Below are 14,618 nucleotides of genomic sequence, written 5' to 3' on the forward strand. Positions count from 1 at the left end.
GAAGTGGAGTTAGAGTCCGGGAACAAGAGCGAAAGGAATTGTGTTGCATATTTTTTATAGCAAGTGTCTGTTACCTTCTTCTTTAGAAAACAGAGATGTCAACTCATCCCATGTAAAATCAAGTTTAGCAGAATACATGTTCCCCTTGAACTCAATAATTTTGTCACACTCTGATTTGTTTTTCACTTTTTTTTTTTTAAAGACCCACTGGCATAAAAAGTAATCTGATTAGACAGCCAGATTGGTGGGGCGTTCTTGTCATGTGCATTCTGTACATGGATAAGTTGAATCACCTCACGTGAAGAATTTCTTCTGAATTTCTGAAGAATCATTGATCAGTCTGGTTTTAGATACGTAGAACCTTAATGTTGCCACATTTGTTGCTTAAAAGTGCATTACGAAAGACACGTGCTCCCTGGCCTCACCTTACAGTTGATACTACATCATCAAAGAATTTTTGTTTGTCAGTTGATCACAGAACAACAGCCCAACAATCATGAGCACTCGAAGAACTCTTTGCATCATTAAAGGGTTCTTCAGATTGATGCCAAAGGTACTGTAGATGGTTCTACATAGAACCTTTTAGAAATGGGTTCTATATAGCACCAAAAAGCATTCTTCTATAGTAACAAGCCTGACATAGTAACTATACAAGAACCCTTTTATTGAGTATCAAAAATATTCATTAATTATTTCTATGTTGCTAAGTAAATGGTTAATCAATTACATGGAAGTATTTATTAATGCACAATTATGTAATTATAAACAATCACTAACAAACTATTAAATAATGCTTAATTTGCTATTTATTGGGACTCGTTATTATAAAGTGTCACCAATATACCTAATGAAATTTTTTTATTAATGTATTAGCAGCACTTTGTAAACCTATATGTGGTGGGTGTTAGTTGACATTGTATTTGCCTATTAAAAGGAAAGGCATTAGGCAATACAGTGTACTGTTATATTTTCGTTCATTCATTATCAAGTGACAATGATGTTAATCTTACTCAATACATCTTCCAAAAATAAAAGATTAAAGAAAAAATGTAATTAATGTCACAAGCATTTCAGCATTTAGTGATGTTGATATTCTAACAATAACAAACAAGAGAAATTATATCACTCTCAAGAACTGCACTGGCTACCTGTGTTTTTCAGCATAGATTTTAATATTCTGCTACAAGTTCTTAAGGCTCTAAATGACCTAGCATCTACTTACAAAAACGTGGCAAGGCCATGTCTTACGGTTATTATGCTTTCAAACTGTTGAACTTAATTCCACATTTTATTAAACAATTAAGCTCAGCGCTCATTTTTAAAAAAACATTAAAAAATGTATTAGGGACAGGACTGATAACTATTTACTTTAATAAGTAGTTCAATTGTTCACAGTTTAATGCCTTCAAAAATCTCTGCATTCTTCTGGTCAGTCATTTTAATCCTTCTTTATATCAGCTGATAACTTTGTTCTCATTAAGAAACAACAGTGACCCAACAAGTGTCAAAGAGTAATTTTGCAACAACCAAACTCATGCTATGTTCAGTTAGAAGTGATTATCTAACTATAAAACATTGTCATTGTAGTAATCTATATATTTTCATAAGGTAAACCGCTTTACTAGTGAGTTTTTGCGCTGTTACTTGGTTATAGCAAACAGTGACTAACACAAATATGCATTAGAAATGTTTGCTGCTTTTTTCTGGCAGATGCAGTTAAGAGGGAGTTAAGCTAAATCCTTGTAACAGCATCTTCTTCTGAGGCTCCTATTTTGGCAACCCCATAACCCTCATTGGTACTGCCCCGAAACTGTGGAATGAGCTGCCGCTGCAGATTCGATTGGCACCCACTCTGCCACGTTTTAAATCTAGTCTTAAAGCTGATTACTATTCCATGGCTTTTATGTAATTTGTTTTATCTCTTTTAAATTGTTTTACTAGTACTGTAGTTTAATGTTTGTATTTGTGCAGCACTTTGGTCAACTAACGTTGTGCAAAATGTGCTCTATAAATAAATTTACATTGACAAAATAAAGGATACCACAGAGCTGTTATTGTGTCCTTTGTACACCTTGGCTAAAACACCTTTGTACACCTTTGGCTAAAATCTCAAAACATTTTTCTTTAAAAAAAATTAATAAAGAATAACAGGTTTAATATAAATAGCCACTCTGCCAGCCTTTGCTTTCCTATGAGCTCTGTATAGATTATAACCAGGTAGGGCTACTTCTGAGGTGGATATAGATTGTTTTAAAAAGGATTCAGTCAAAACTATGATATATGTGAATCCTAAATTTTCAGGTTATCCAACTTATTATGCTAAAGAACACTCCTTGCCATGATTTGCCCCTCCCAGTCCTGTCCATGTGCGTTTGTTTTGGTTTTCTAGTCCTGCCCCCTCGTTTCATGACTCCACCCCTGATTGTCTCCACCTGTTTTCCACCTGTCCCTCATTTTCCATGTGTATTTAAGCCCTGTGTTTGCCCCTTGTGTTTGCTGGTCTTTGTGCTGATCTTTGTATTGGTCTCTGTTGGTGTTATCTGCTGTGGTGTTTGTTCTGTTCTGCTTGTTCTCTTGAATTCTGGTGTCTGTCATGTCTGCCCCACGATCTCTCCGTATTGGCTACTTGAACCTGGACTGTTATGACTATGACCCTGGTTTTGCCCATAATAAATCTCGCTTATTTCAGCATGTGCATCCGCCTCCTCGCTCCCCGTTAGAGAAAGACCAGCCACCATAGGACGCAGTGAGTAAGCGAGACTCTGGTATGTGGTTGCTCTGTTGGGACGAAACTCTGGCTGTTTCTAAGCAGCCCGAGTTCAACATGTCCCAACGCCACCAAGCCGGAGCAAATCCCCTGGCGCTGAGGGTATGACCCTGGATTTGCCTATAATAAATCTCGCTTATCTCAGCACGTCCACCTCCTCGCTCCCCATTACACTCCTAATGTTTAAGTGAATTATGCCCATGCATTGTCTGTGTTTGAAATTAACAGGATCACTGCAAGTTTCCTTGCATAGGTTTTGAGGTCTGTGAGATGGCTTATGAGCAAAGGTGTGGCCAGCATGGCTTAATGCTGATAAGTAGGTTGATAAAATTTTCTTGTTCCCTTGTTTCAGTGGTTGATCATAGGTCGAGTGCTAATGACTACAGGATACCTAAGTCCCCCTTCTAGTTTCACGTAGTCATTTCAGTTTAAGTTTCAGTCAATCGGAATATGGAAGAAGAGGGATATGAAACCTGAATTCAGTTTTAAAGTGCAGTCAAGATTTAAAAAGAAATTATGATGTTATGAACAGAATCATTTGCACATACACTAATATTTTGGGTATCCAAAAGTGTACTGAAAAAAGACAATGAAAAAAAAAAGGTTTTAATATACAAATTGCAGAAATGTACTCCTAAATCATAGACAGGATTTGCTCTATATATCAAATCAGCTTTTTTTTAATGATTAAGATTCTAGATTAAATAAGTTAATCAAATGTTTTACCTGGCAATTTCCTCACTGTGGGCAGTCCAGTCTCTCATATACTCATCCTGTTCTCTACTTGACTGGTGTCTGAGCATGGATCCTGGGCTGGGTGTGGCAGGAGCTGATCCCCCCAGCTGGATGACCCGTGAGGCTATTCTTCGTGGCTGTGTGCGTTTGGTTGGGTGACGGTTGGAGCCAAATTCATCTTCTGAAGTAGATGCATACTCAACAGGCACATGCCGCCACCTCCCACCAGCTATGAAGATAGTATAAAGTAAAATCAGCAATATGTTAACTTATATACTACCTTAAATATTTATTTTTCTCTGGAATTCTTACTTGTAGTAGTGCCCTGAAGAAAGGATTTTCCTGCCAACTTATCCGGTACTTTGGAAGTGCTGCTGGCTCTAGCTCTGGGCACCGATGAGGACTGGAAGCCCAGTTGTAGTGTACTGTCTGGACCTGGATGTGAGGCAAACCCCTTGACTCGTCCTGATGTGGCTTCTGAGTCACTCCGTGCTGAAGGAGAGCTAACTCTTGGCCTCCGCGGCTGAGCCAGTGCCTCTATTCGGGACAGTGTCCTCCGTCCAGCTGAGGGTCTGGAGGCAGAGCTGGTAGTGGACGCTTCAGATGCAACAGACATCCGATCCATATCAGCTAGGTCTGTGTCACAAGAATCTCCAAGTCGAGCACGGCGAAGCAGAGACGCACGAGTGGGCCTGGGCTGGCACATTGAGGCAGGTCTGGATACAGAATAGGCAGGAGCTGCTGTCTTTGATTTTGCTTCGTTGGCTCTGCTACTACTAGCTTCTGTTCTCAGTTTGACAGTTTTACTCCGATTATGAACCTGCGCAGCATAAGTGTCTTGTGCAATAGACGAGTTTAAGTCATCATCTGTCAAGTCAAGTGAAGCCCATGCACGTGAATGTGAATGATTTGGTACACGTGGATGAGACTTGACTTTTGTTCCACTCATGATCTTGGATTTGTTACATATCTGACCACTGCTTGAGGGTTTTGTCTGGGCCACCTTGCTTCCTCCCTCTCCTCCAGCTTGACTCACAGTACTGGTGGTATCTATATCAGATTCTGGGGAAACTGAACCCTCCAAGGAGAAACTGGGTGTGTCTGTTTGGTCTGGAAGACTGTTTTCCAGAAAGGCTATCACAGCTTCAGAATCCTTTAGCAAAGTGGCAGCCCCAGTGCCTTTACTGATACTGCCTACGTCCATGTGACTTGTTGTACCAGGTCCATCAATGCATGGAATAAGTTCCACAGGCACATGGGCACTGGGTTTCTCCACAGTGAAGCTCTCCTGCCTCAGCAAAGGCTTTCCTGATGCCTTCTTGTCCTCTTCTCTGCTCTTTTCCTTCTTATCTCGACTTTTTTTGCCACCCCCTGGACTGGTGTGAGGTATCTGATCACTGAACTTAGGCTTTTGCCTTACCTCTTTGCTTTTGGTGGTAGTTCTCTTACTCACCCTAGTCCTGTCTATGGCTGATTGAGTAACTCCTGCCACTCTGTGTCTAGCTTTGGATACTCCATGGAGTTGGCCTTCTTTGTCCTGGAATTCTTGATCCTGTTTTTCAGATAAAGCTGCCATGTATCTGTGCTGGAACTTCTGTCCCTCAGTGGCTACTGTGTCCATGTCAGAGTTTTCGGGTGAGTCTGGTGGGAAGGCCTGCTTATGCTGTGATTGACATGATGAGACATAGGTGTTGAATTTTCTGGGAAGCTCTGCCTCACTATTACCTGTGGAACAATGATATAAAATTTCACTTTTTCAATAGTAATAATCATTTTACAATGTGTGTCTATAAACCATTACATATACTTAAGATAAAGACCTTTTTCACCAGTGCCAATCGCAGTACATTCAGCCCCAGAGCCCTCAGGGTCTGTCCGTATGTGACTTGCAGCTAGACTGGCCCACTGAGAGACCCACCTTGGACCACCAACAACGACTAGGTCATCAGACAACAACTAGAATGGAATGGTTGCCATACAAAATTTAGCTAAAGAAAAAAAGATCATTTTCTTCCAAAAATTATATATTATACATTTTTTGTTGTGCTAAGATGATAAGATGCTAATAATATCAATGCTATCATTATATAAATGAGGTCTGTTTTTATGAATGATTAAAAAAATCATTACACTGGTGTGGTCAATGTGACTAGGCTCTATGGCTCCAGGCTTTGTCCATACACTATCTTTGTCCCTCTGGTGCTCTGGGTAACGCAACCTCGTCAGGGCTTGGTTATCCTCCACCCTGAATACCTGTAACACAATACAAAACCATTACAAATAGTTAATAGCCATTAGATAACATTGAAATATATTGGATATGTAGACACTAAGGACACTTGTGCTTTCAGACTGATCAGGTAAAAGTTATAATCCATAATTCCTTTCATCTATTAAGTACATTTTATTCAGTGTACATGAAGAAAAGACAAACAAACTGAGAACTGTGCATGTGCTGCTGGGTGCACTGGTCCCACTGTACCTCACAATATTCCATGCTATATAGACTGTGTATGGCCACAAAAAAATCTAAATGATTACTAAAACAGTCCACTGACAAATGAGGTAAAAGGAGAATGACTTGAAATGTGAAGATTAACAGACAAACAATCAAACAGACCTGCACATAGACATTTTAAGAGGTCCACATTGGCTGGTATACATCCATTCCTACAATATAAATAAGCTAAACGTAGACAAGAGATAGAAAAATAACAGAAGACTAATTTTGGCTAAGCAAAAAATTCAGAGGTATGAAGAGAAAAGATCCTCAGATGTAGGCAGCATTTACATCCTTGGCCACTGGCAGGGCCACTACAGCAGCCAGCACGTTGCTGGCAGTCCATCAATAACATTTCTAGAATGCTGGCAAAGCCTTTGCCCTCAGAAATTTCCTCCTAGAAAGAATCATTTTCTTTGACTGCAGAGGAAATGTTTTTTCTGTCAGTGTGTTTGGTGGCAGGAAAAGGTTTCCTCCTCAACATTGTCAGGAAATGGAGGTTCACAAACAAAGATAAATAAAAAAAAACAAGAAAAAACCCCAAAAAACTAATAGAAACACAATGACAGAAATGGCAGACTGACTAAGCAATAAAGAACAGAACAAAACAGATAAACAGCTGTCTAACAGAATGAGACCAGCAATGCATGGTGGGGAGCATAGGACCATCTATACAGTATACACTGAAGACAGATAAGAAACACATGGGACCTACAAGCCCAAATCTATAAAAATTGGGACAGTGGGCCAGATTCATAAATCTCGATGGTAACAGCACTATGCCGTGCAAAACATACAGCACGATAAATAAAAACTGATTAGCATCCTGATGTCTTTTTTTTTATATATATACTGCTGTGGTATTTTCACCTTTGTCCTAGACAAGGGGTCATCTAAATCCAGATGTAAATGAGGTCATACATATTAAAGAGCCACCACATAAAGCTCAGATTGGCTGCCAACCAAAATAAAAACAAAGAAACAAAGAAGACACTAGTTATGAATGTAACGGTGCTTACATGAGTGGCAGTACTTACTAAATGGATATTTACCTGCAGATGTAGCTTCAGACCGAGAGGATGTATACCAAATGAACAGTAATCCCTGGACGTGATGTCACCAGGGATATATCATCCAATTACTCACGTAGGGACCTGAATCTTCTCACTTTTTCAGAGTGATCAGGAGCACTGTGAGTCATCCAGTGCTCATATAAGTTTGTTTCATATCTACTGACAGCCAGGGGTTGAGTGGATGACTCGTGCTGAGGCCATCACAGGGAGAACATTAGATGCAGTCAGTGATGTGGGACAGGACAGTCAGCGTCAGGTCCAATAACACTGCCATGTTGCCCTTACAGAATCAAGAAAAAGTGCAGGGTGTAGTCTATGCAATTGCTGCACAAATGTCAGTGAGTGGCCCAGGACATGGATGCTTACCTAATGAAGTGGCCAGTAGAAGGCACAGGAAATGGATGGTTCACAGTTGCCTAAGCCAGCTTAATCACCTCCTCCAGCCAATGTGAAAGACAATGGCTTTGAGAGATCCCCTTCTAGACCACAAAAAAGAATATAAACAGCTGGCCTGTCTTCTACACTTTCACAGAAGCAGAGACGCAGCAGCCTGGCAAGGAGTAAAAGCTTCTGGAGACAGAGAGGGCTGACTGATAACGTGTGTAGCTCACATACATGCTTCACAGCATGCAAAAGCATGGTTTTCAGTTACAGCCACTTGACAGTGCCCGGTGCTGTGGATTCGAATGGAGTTCTGCATATATAGTCCATCGGCATGGGTGACATCTCTGTGCCCCTTTTAGGAAGGCCACAATCAGCTTGTGGGAGCCCAGAGATGAGCTACTGCTTGAAGCCAGATGGCTAGAAAGAGCAGCAACATATACTTTCAAAATAGAGGGAGATCTGCATGTCTCACTGAAAGCACTGTATTCACAGAGCTTGAAAGTGGAGCTACTTGGTTCTTTGAACACTGGCTCACAAACAGCTGCAACCTCACCTCATACGTCCCACTAGCTATCACTCTCTTGAATAGTTGAAATATCTGCCATATTACCCCACTTATCTGACTGTTACCTCATTGATCCCTTTCTCTGCCACTATACACCCTTTAACTGCTGCTGCATTCAGCACTTTAACTTTAGACCCATACTTTGCACAATGTAAGGTTTACAGGTATGACTGTGTGTGTGTGTCTGAGTGAGTGATGGTAGGAATGCATGTTTTATTTTATTTTGTTATATTTTATATTTATTTTATCTTATTCTCTACATGTGAATGTCTGTCTGATACAGTGCACTGTGAGCTCCTGTAAACAAAACCAAATTCCTTATATGCATAGCATACCTGGCCAATAAAGCTTGACTCTGATTCTGATAAGGCCCAGGCTGAAGGAGCTTTGGCATTCAGAATCATATTTCTGATGGCAAGAGAGCACAATGATAGATGACAGTGACTAAAGTGGCCCTGGAGAAACTCCAGTCGTGGATGCTATACCTGGCCCCCAGCTAGAAGAGAAGGTAATTCTGTACAAGAGCTCCCAAGGAATGCCCTGTAATAAACACAGAAACAGAAAAAACCACAGCTATTTCAGCCACCATGGCGCTTCCAAGAGAACCCAATTTTCTTCTCTCTGAACTCAGTATCAGAGAGCTGGAATGCAAGGCAGGTGGGGAACACATACAGCAGCTCCCTTGGCAAGTTGCAGGACAGGGCATCCTGTCCCAATGGAATGGTTCACAGACAGTCACAGTGTTTGAGCATGGTCCAACAGCCTCTTAGTGTGAAACATGTGAAAGGGTAAAACCACCATTAGCTAAAATTTTAGAATGACCTGAAAGCCTCCATCTTTCTTCAGAGCAATAAAGTAAATTAAAAGTAAAAGCCTTCTGGCTGAACATGAGAGTCCACAATTTCCATTGCTCCTCTTGTCAGGAGAGAACGGACTTTCTAGGAGATGCATTAACACATGAATTCTGTTCCGAGCTACTTTGGGAAGGCACTGAGAGGATGCTGGCAGCAGAACTGCAGCCTGTAGCACGTCGACATGATGTTTAAGACTCATTGGTCCGTGACTGTCCTACTCCAATAGGACAGCAGCTCCATAAGTGGCTGTAGACTGAGAGTGACAGCCATTAGTGTCTCCACCCTGGAGAGCGGGAAAGTGCGGCATGAATGTGGAAACATAAGCCGGTGGCTTCCTTTGCACTGAAGCTTTGTCGTAGCCCAGAGCTCAGATACTAAGTGTTACCAGGGGGTGAGTGGAAGTTCATGTATGGTGAAAGCAGCGCAGCACATGTCGGGTGTCTTGCCTAGCCAACTCAGAGAAGGAAGAGCTGTGTTCAAAATCTTCCTTAACCACGGTGCTGAAGACATGGCCAAAATTAAAGACAGAGAGGAAATTGTCCTACATGCATTTGAGAGCTTGTACAGCACCAGCCACAGTTGGTGGTGGCCATGCACCAAATCTGCTAGTAGTCTGCCATGACCCTGAGCGCGATAGCCAACTGACTGAAGGGCAACATTCAAGAGTTTGTTGGTTGCTTCGTCTGTGCTAAGGCCTTGCAGAAAAGAATGAACGGCCAAAGTTGAGAAAAGTCATTGTAAAATTCCACATTTGACCCAAGAGTAGAAAGCACATTTGTGGCTCAAACCTGTAAACGCAAAATCTCCACACAACTCTGGTCCAGCCTCCATCTCACACTGAGCACCAAGCTTGTAATTAGATTCTTTGAAAAAGGTGATCTAAGGTGGTCTGAAGGGAACAGACGGTGGTCGTGGTCAGGGTCCAGTAAGGGGAGATGTGGGTGCAGCTGCCCTAGTAAAACATGCTGTCCGGCTGTTACAAACTGCCCGCACCATGTTAGCGGTAGCGTGCTAATTTGCTGTGGTATTATAATTTCAAATTGCAACACGAGAACTGGGGCTTCTGGAGTCTCAGAACTTGCCTGAAGGCTCCACCAGTCCAGTGGCTAAGCTCTATCCGCAACACTAAGCTTGTTCAAGTTGAAGGGATAGCGGCAGGCCTCAGCTGTCTGTGCCTAGGCCAAGATGTTCAAGGTGAGGCTGAATGAGGGGCTGATGACAACAGCTTGTGGTGGACAAAGGAGCCAGGGCTTTGGGAGCCTGAGATACTTACCAGAAAGCTCAAAGTGAGGGGAACTAACACCGAAGTGCTCAACATGAGGTTGGATGAGGGGTCGAGGGGTCTACAGACAACAGTCTGTAGATGACAAAAAGTTTTGAAGCTCTGGCACTATAAAATGGTGTTGTACCAGGTTGTACAGTCGGTCTCATGATGAGTAGAGAAAAGAGGAAGTTTGCAGTCACAGTGACGTCATGTGTAGGGGTCACAGTGTGACTCACTTGGTCTGAAACTGTATAGATAGTGAAATACACTGGTCAGCACAAAAAAAAGTTCTAAAAACACTTTTGCATGGCTAAAGTGCTCTCAGCATCATAAAAGGGCTCTTAAGAATGTGTTGTAGATGGTTCTATATAGAACCTTCTTCAAAAAGTTCTATATAGCACCCAAAGGGTTCTTCTACTGTTATGCTATCAAGCTTGTAACAATAGGCAAACCCTTTTGGGTGTTCTATAGAACCCTTTTCAAAATGGCTCTACATAGAACCATCTACAGAACATTCTCCATTAATCTGAAGAACCATTTCATGCAAAGAACCCTTTAAAATGCAAAGTGTTTTTTGAGTGTTTAAGGTTCTTTTTAGAACTACTTTCTTTACCAAATAACCTTTGAGGAACCATCCTTTTTAAGAGTGTGTGACAGACATATTGGTATACACAAAGAGCAGTGCACTACACATGAAAAGAATTTTAAAAGCACTATTCATGCCACCATGAAGAAAACGGTCAGTTTGCCTGGTGAGTTTCTCCAGGAAGAGTTAAAGTGAGGGCACAATGATGCTGTGGAGGCTTCACTCTTAATGTTGATGTTAGAGTCAAAGTCCAAGTCACTGAAGTCGAGTCGCAAGTCTTTCTCGATTTTCTCAAGACAATTCTAAATTCGTTAAATTTGTGATTCGAGTCAGACTCAAGTCCAAGTCATATGACTCAAGTTCCCATCACTGATATTCGAAGCTTCGTATTGTTGTGAACAATATTATTGGAAGACTTAGATTGCCTAAAATATGTATCTTTTTCTATTTTTAGATACTAGGAGAATGACTTGTATCACTTTGATCATTTACCTATGCAGTTATTTGACTGTTGCAAGTTTAGTCATAACTGTTGATTATGAAATATAAATGAATGTTATTTTAGTTTCTTGATTAATTCAAACTGTTCTGGTATTTAAATTTCATTTAAATGGGTATAACAGATCAGATTATGATGACAAAATATGTACCACCAATCAGAGTTGAAAACAGTAAACAGCTCATCACCCTTAGAAGAACCTATCAGCACTCTGGCTTCACTTCCAAAGGGCCTACAGTCAGACAAAACCTGAGCACGAAAAGATCATATTTTTTTTTATTCTGAGAAGAAAACATTAGCTAGAATCACAAGTAAGTGCTGACCTAGGTTACCATATCTGGGACACTTGTTTTTCATTTGTCTTTTGTATTTTGCTAGTTTGTGTACATCTACAAGCTTTTAGGCCACACTTAGAAAAAGAAGGTGAAGAAGTCTTTCAAACAGCCATTGATTGATTATTTCACTTTCATTTCATCAAAAGAGAGGGAGTTAAATTTAAGTAGCATCTACTTAGCTGATTGAGTGCATCTTGTGACAAATTTATACTGTACTGCACTCACAAACACACACACCCACACCCACATACACATACATCACAGTCATTTGTGCAGTATTTCCAAGTGCTGTACGTCTCAGGTACACTTTCTTCTCTTTTCTCAGGAGCAGCAGTTGGTGAACCATTGCCGTGGCATTTGCGCTGTGTTTTTTCTGCCCTTTTGTTATTTCCCTTTTTTACCCCTTAGATCTATCCACTTGTACTAGCTATCCATCTGAACCTACCAAATTAAATATTATGACCGAGTGCCTTGAGCACACTTTTTGTTTTAGCTAAGATGATGAGGTTCCACAAATTCTCTAAGGTAGAACAAGTAAAAGATTAAGGCAGATTGCCCCATGGTACAATGATCACACTCAAGCGTTTCAACCGACTGTCAGACAAGAGTGCAAATGACTCCTAACTAAACTGAAAACATTCTAACCCAACTGGAAGACCTCATTTCATCCCCTTCACATACAACAAATGAATCTGAATCTAAATCTGAATCTGGAAGGATAGCATAATAGACTACAGAAGGGCACACTCAACCTCTCTCCTTTCTGATTGAAATTAATAAGAATAATCCTAACCTGTTTCGCACAAATTTTAAATGAACGAAGAACCAAATAGGTGCTGAACTCTAGACATCATTGGCCCACAGCAGCAAAGATTTCACAAACTTTTCAGTAATAAAACTGAAACTATTAGGCAAAAGTTGAAAAGACACAGTTAACCGCTACAAAGCTGTTATCCTACCAAGCCGGTGCAGATCTTGAGCACAGTGTGACTACTGCAAAGAGGCTGAAAGGGGTAGAGGAGTGAATCTGAATCTCATGCTTATCTTGTGTTTATCTATTCATCTGCACATATTGACAGCGTGCTGCACATATTGCACTTTCTGCGTACCTCATTGCTGATCTGGACATTAGACACTTTATTTGGTACAATATACGCACATATTTATTTATTCATTCTGTGGTCATCATATGCCGTAACCTGTAAAATTTTGTACAGTCATTACTGCACTGTTTTTCTCATCTCAGGTTACAGATATTATCACAAATTGTTGTATTTTTTCTATTTGTATATATGCCTGTAGATAGGATGTGGTATATTTATTCTTGTTATTTGTGTACACCCGTTTACAAGTGTTATGTGTCTGCTACTGGCTGCTAAATTTCCTTCGAGATCAATAAAGTGTCTGTCTGTCTGTCTGTCTGTCTGTCTGTCTGTCTGTCTGTCTGTCTGTCTGTCTGTCTGTCTAGTCTCTAAAACTTGCTGATACCAGCATCATGGTTCAGTAACAATGGAAGGACAGATGATTTCTCTATTATGTATCCTCTAGTTAAACTGTATACAGCCCTAAAATGCTTACTTCCTTTGGTCTCACTTCTGCAGACTGCCTTTTTCACTCTGTTGATTCATGAACCTGTTTTCTGCAGACAAAATAAAACCTACAAAGACAATCAGAGTCTTTGTTTCAGACTTTTCCACAACACAGGTATGACATTTAACATACTAAACAGACCAGACAAGCAAACAGACTGTTAAGTATTTAGCTAAGGAGATTTTAAAGAAAAAAACATTTACAATAAATAGAATAAAGAATACAGATTAATAAGGATTTGATGCGCAAACAGGTCAAAGAAGTGGTTGGGCAAAAATCATGGGTCTCAGCAGTTAGCTACTTTGTAGTATTTTCCCAAAATTTGTAGCTAGGTAGAATTTAGCTACTTTAAAAAAAGTAAAAAGTAGTAAAAAAGTAAAAAAAGTAGTGCCTACATTTTTTAAAAAGTAGTATACTGCTTTTTAGCTACTTTCAAAGCACTAAAGCACTTTCAAAGTTTGTTGGTTACACTCAATCAAATTATATCCAACAAAAATTTAGACTAAAGGCAAAGTCAATCATTCCAGGTTTTTCCTAATAAAAATAAGTCAATCATTCCAGGTTTTTCCTAATAAAAAAAAAAAAAAAAAAAAATGAAACCATTAAGTGTCGCTTTTGGTTTCTGATGGTTTTGTGAAGTGTTTTGGCTGGTGGTTTAACTGGTTTACAGTGGCTGATTTGTATATTAGCACCTTCCTGAATGGTAAAATGCACGGTGACGTATACAACCAGCAGTATACAAACAGTTGCTGTTTACATCAGAGATGTTATAAATGAGAAGACCGGCCACTGGCTGAAATATGATCAAGAACTCTTAACTTGTTTACATGACACAATTGCGCGGCCCTACTGCACGTGTTCTACTGGCCTGAAACCTGTTGGCTTAAATCTGCAGCTCCACAACCAGACATTATTGGGGAGAAAAGCAGCTACTGCGGAGCTAAAGATTAAAGCAGAGCTAAGTGAGTCTGTGTTTATATTTTATTTTAGCCTGTACTAGCATATCAACACATACTGAGATATACTTACAGCTCCAAGATAGTAAAACCGACATAAAATCTGTGGTTCAGATTTTGCGCAGATTGCCTGAAGCCTGTAACAAATTTGTAGTGAAAATTGTTGCTATAGCTACACAAAAATTTGTAAGCACTACAGCTACTAGCTACATTTCATAAAACGGTAGCAGCTACAGCTACTAACAAAAAATGGTAGTTAATTACAAAAAGTACCATGCTACTTAGCTACTCCCCCATCCCTGGGTTTCAGTTTGCTACTAAGGCTGTTTTTGCATCTAGTTCATTTGCCAAAGCTTTTTTGGAGGCATTGTATTTTTTTGGTTGGTTAGTTTCACACTGCAATGGTTAATGTGTATCAAATTTACAAGGTTCTTCGCTGACTGGTCAAGCATTTGACAAGACAGCCCCTCTGTTACTATTACATTTAGGAGCCAGTGAAAGAGCCAAATC

General features: G+C 40.3%; 1 protein-coding gene across 9 annotated transcripts in view; it reads right to left on the reverse strand.

Annotated features, from left to right (window-relative positions):
- The window catches only part of cep170ab (centrosomal protein 170Ab), a 79,415-nt gene that overhangs the window by 37,111 nt on the left and 27,686 nt on the right, over positions 1–14,618 (reverse strand). For all 9 annotated transcript variants that reach the window (XR_005129993.1, XR_005129992.1, XM_017712885.2 and 6 more), the window contains 4 exons: positions 5,633–5,755; positions 5,323–5,458; positions 3,815–5,227; positions 3,494–3,731 (listed from right to left, as the gene is read on the reverse strand). Coding sequence is in view for 7 of the 9 variants with exons in the window: in XM_017712885.2 (XP_017568374.1) it covers positions 3,494–3,731; positions 3,815–5,227; positions 5,323–5,458; positions 5,633–5,755 (1,910 nt within the window). In the remaining 2 variants the exon portion in view is untranslated. The remainder of the gene's footprint in view (positions 1–3,493; positions 3,732–3,814; positions 5,228–5,322; positions 5,459–5,632; positions 5,756–14,618) is intronic.

Source organism: Pygocentrus nattereri, chromosome 30, assembly GCF_015220715.1.
Source record: "Pygocentrus nattereri isolate fPygNat1 chromosome 30, fPygNat1.pri, whole genome shotgun sequence".
In the NCBI taxonomy this organism is placed as follows: domain Eukaryota; kingdom Metazoa; phylum Chordata; class Actinopteri; order Characiformes; family Serrasalmidae; genus Pygocentrus; species Pygocentrus nattereri.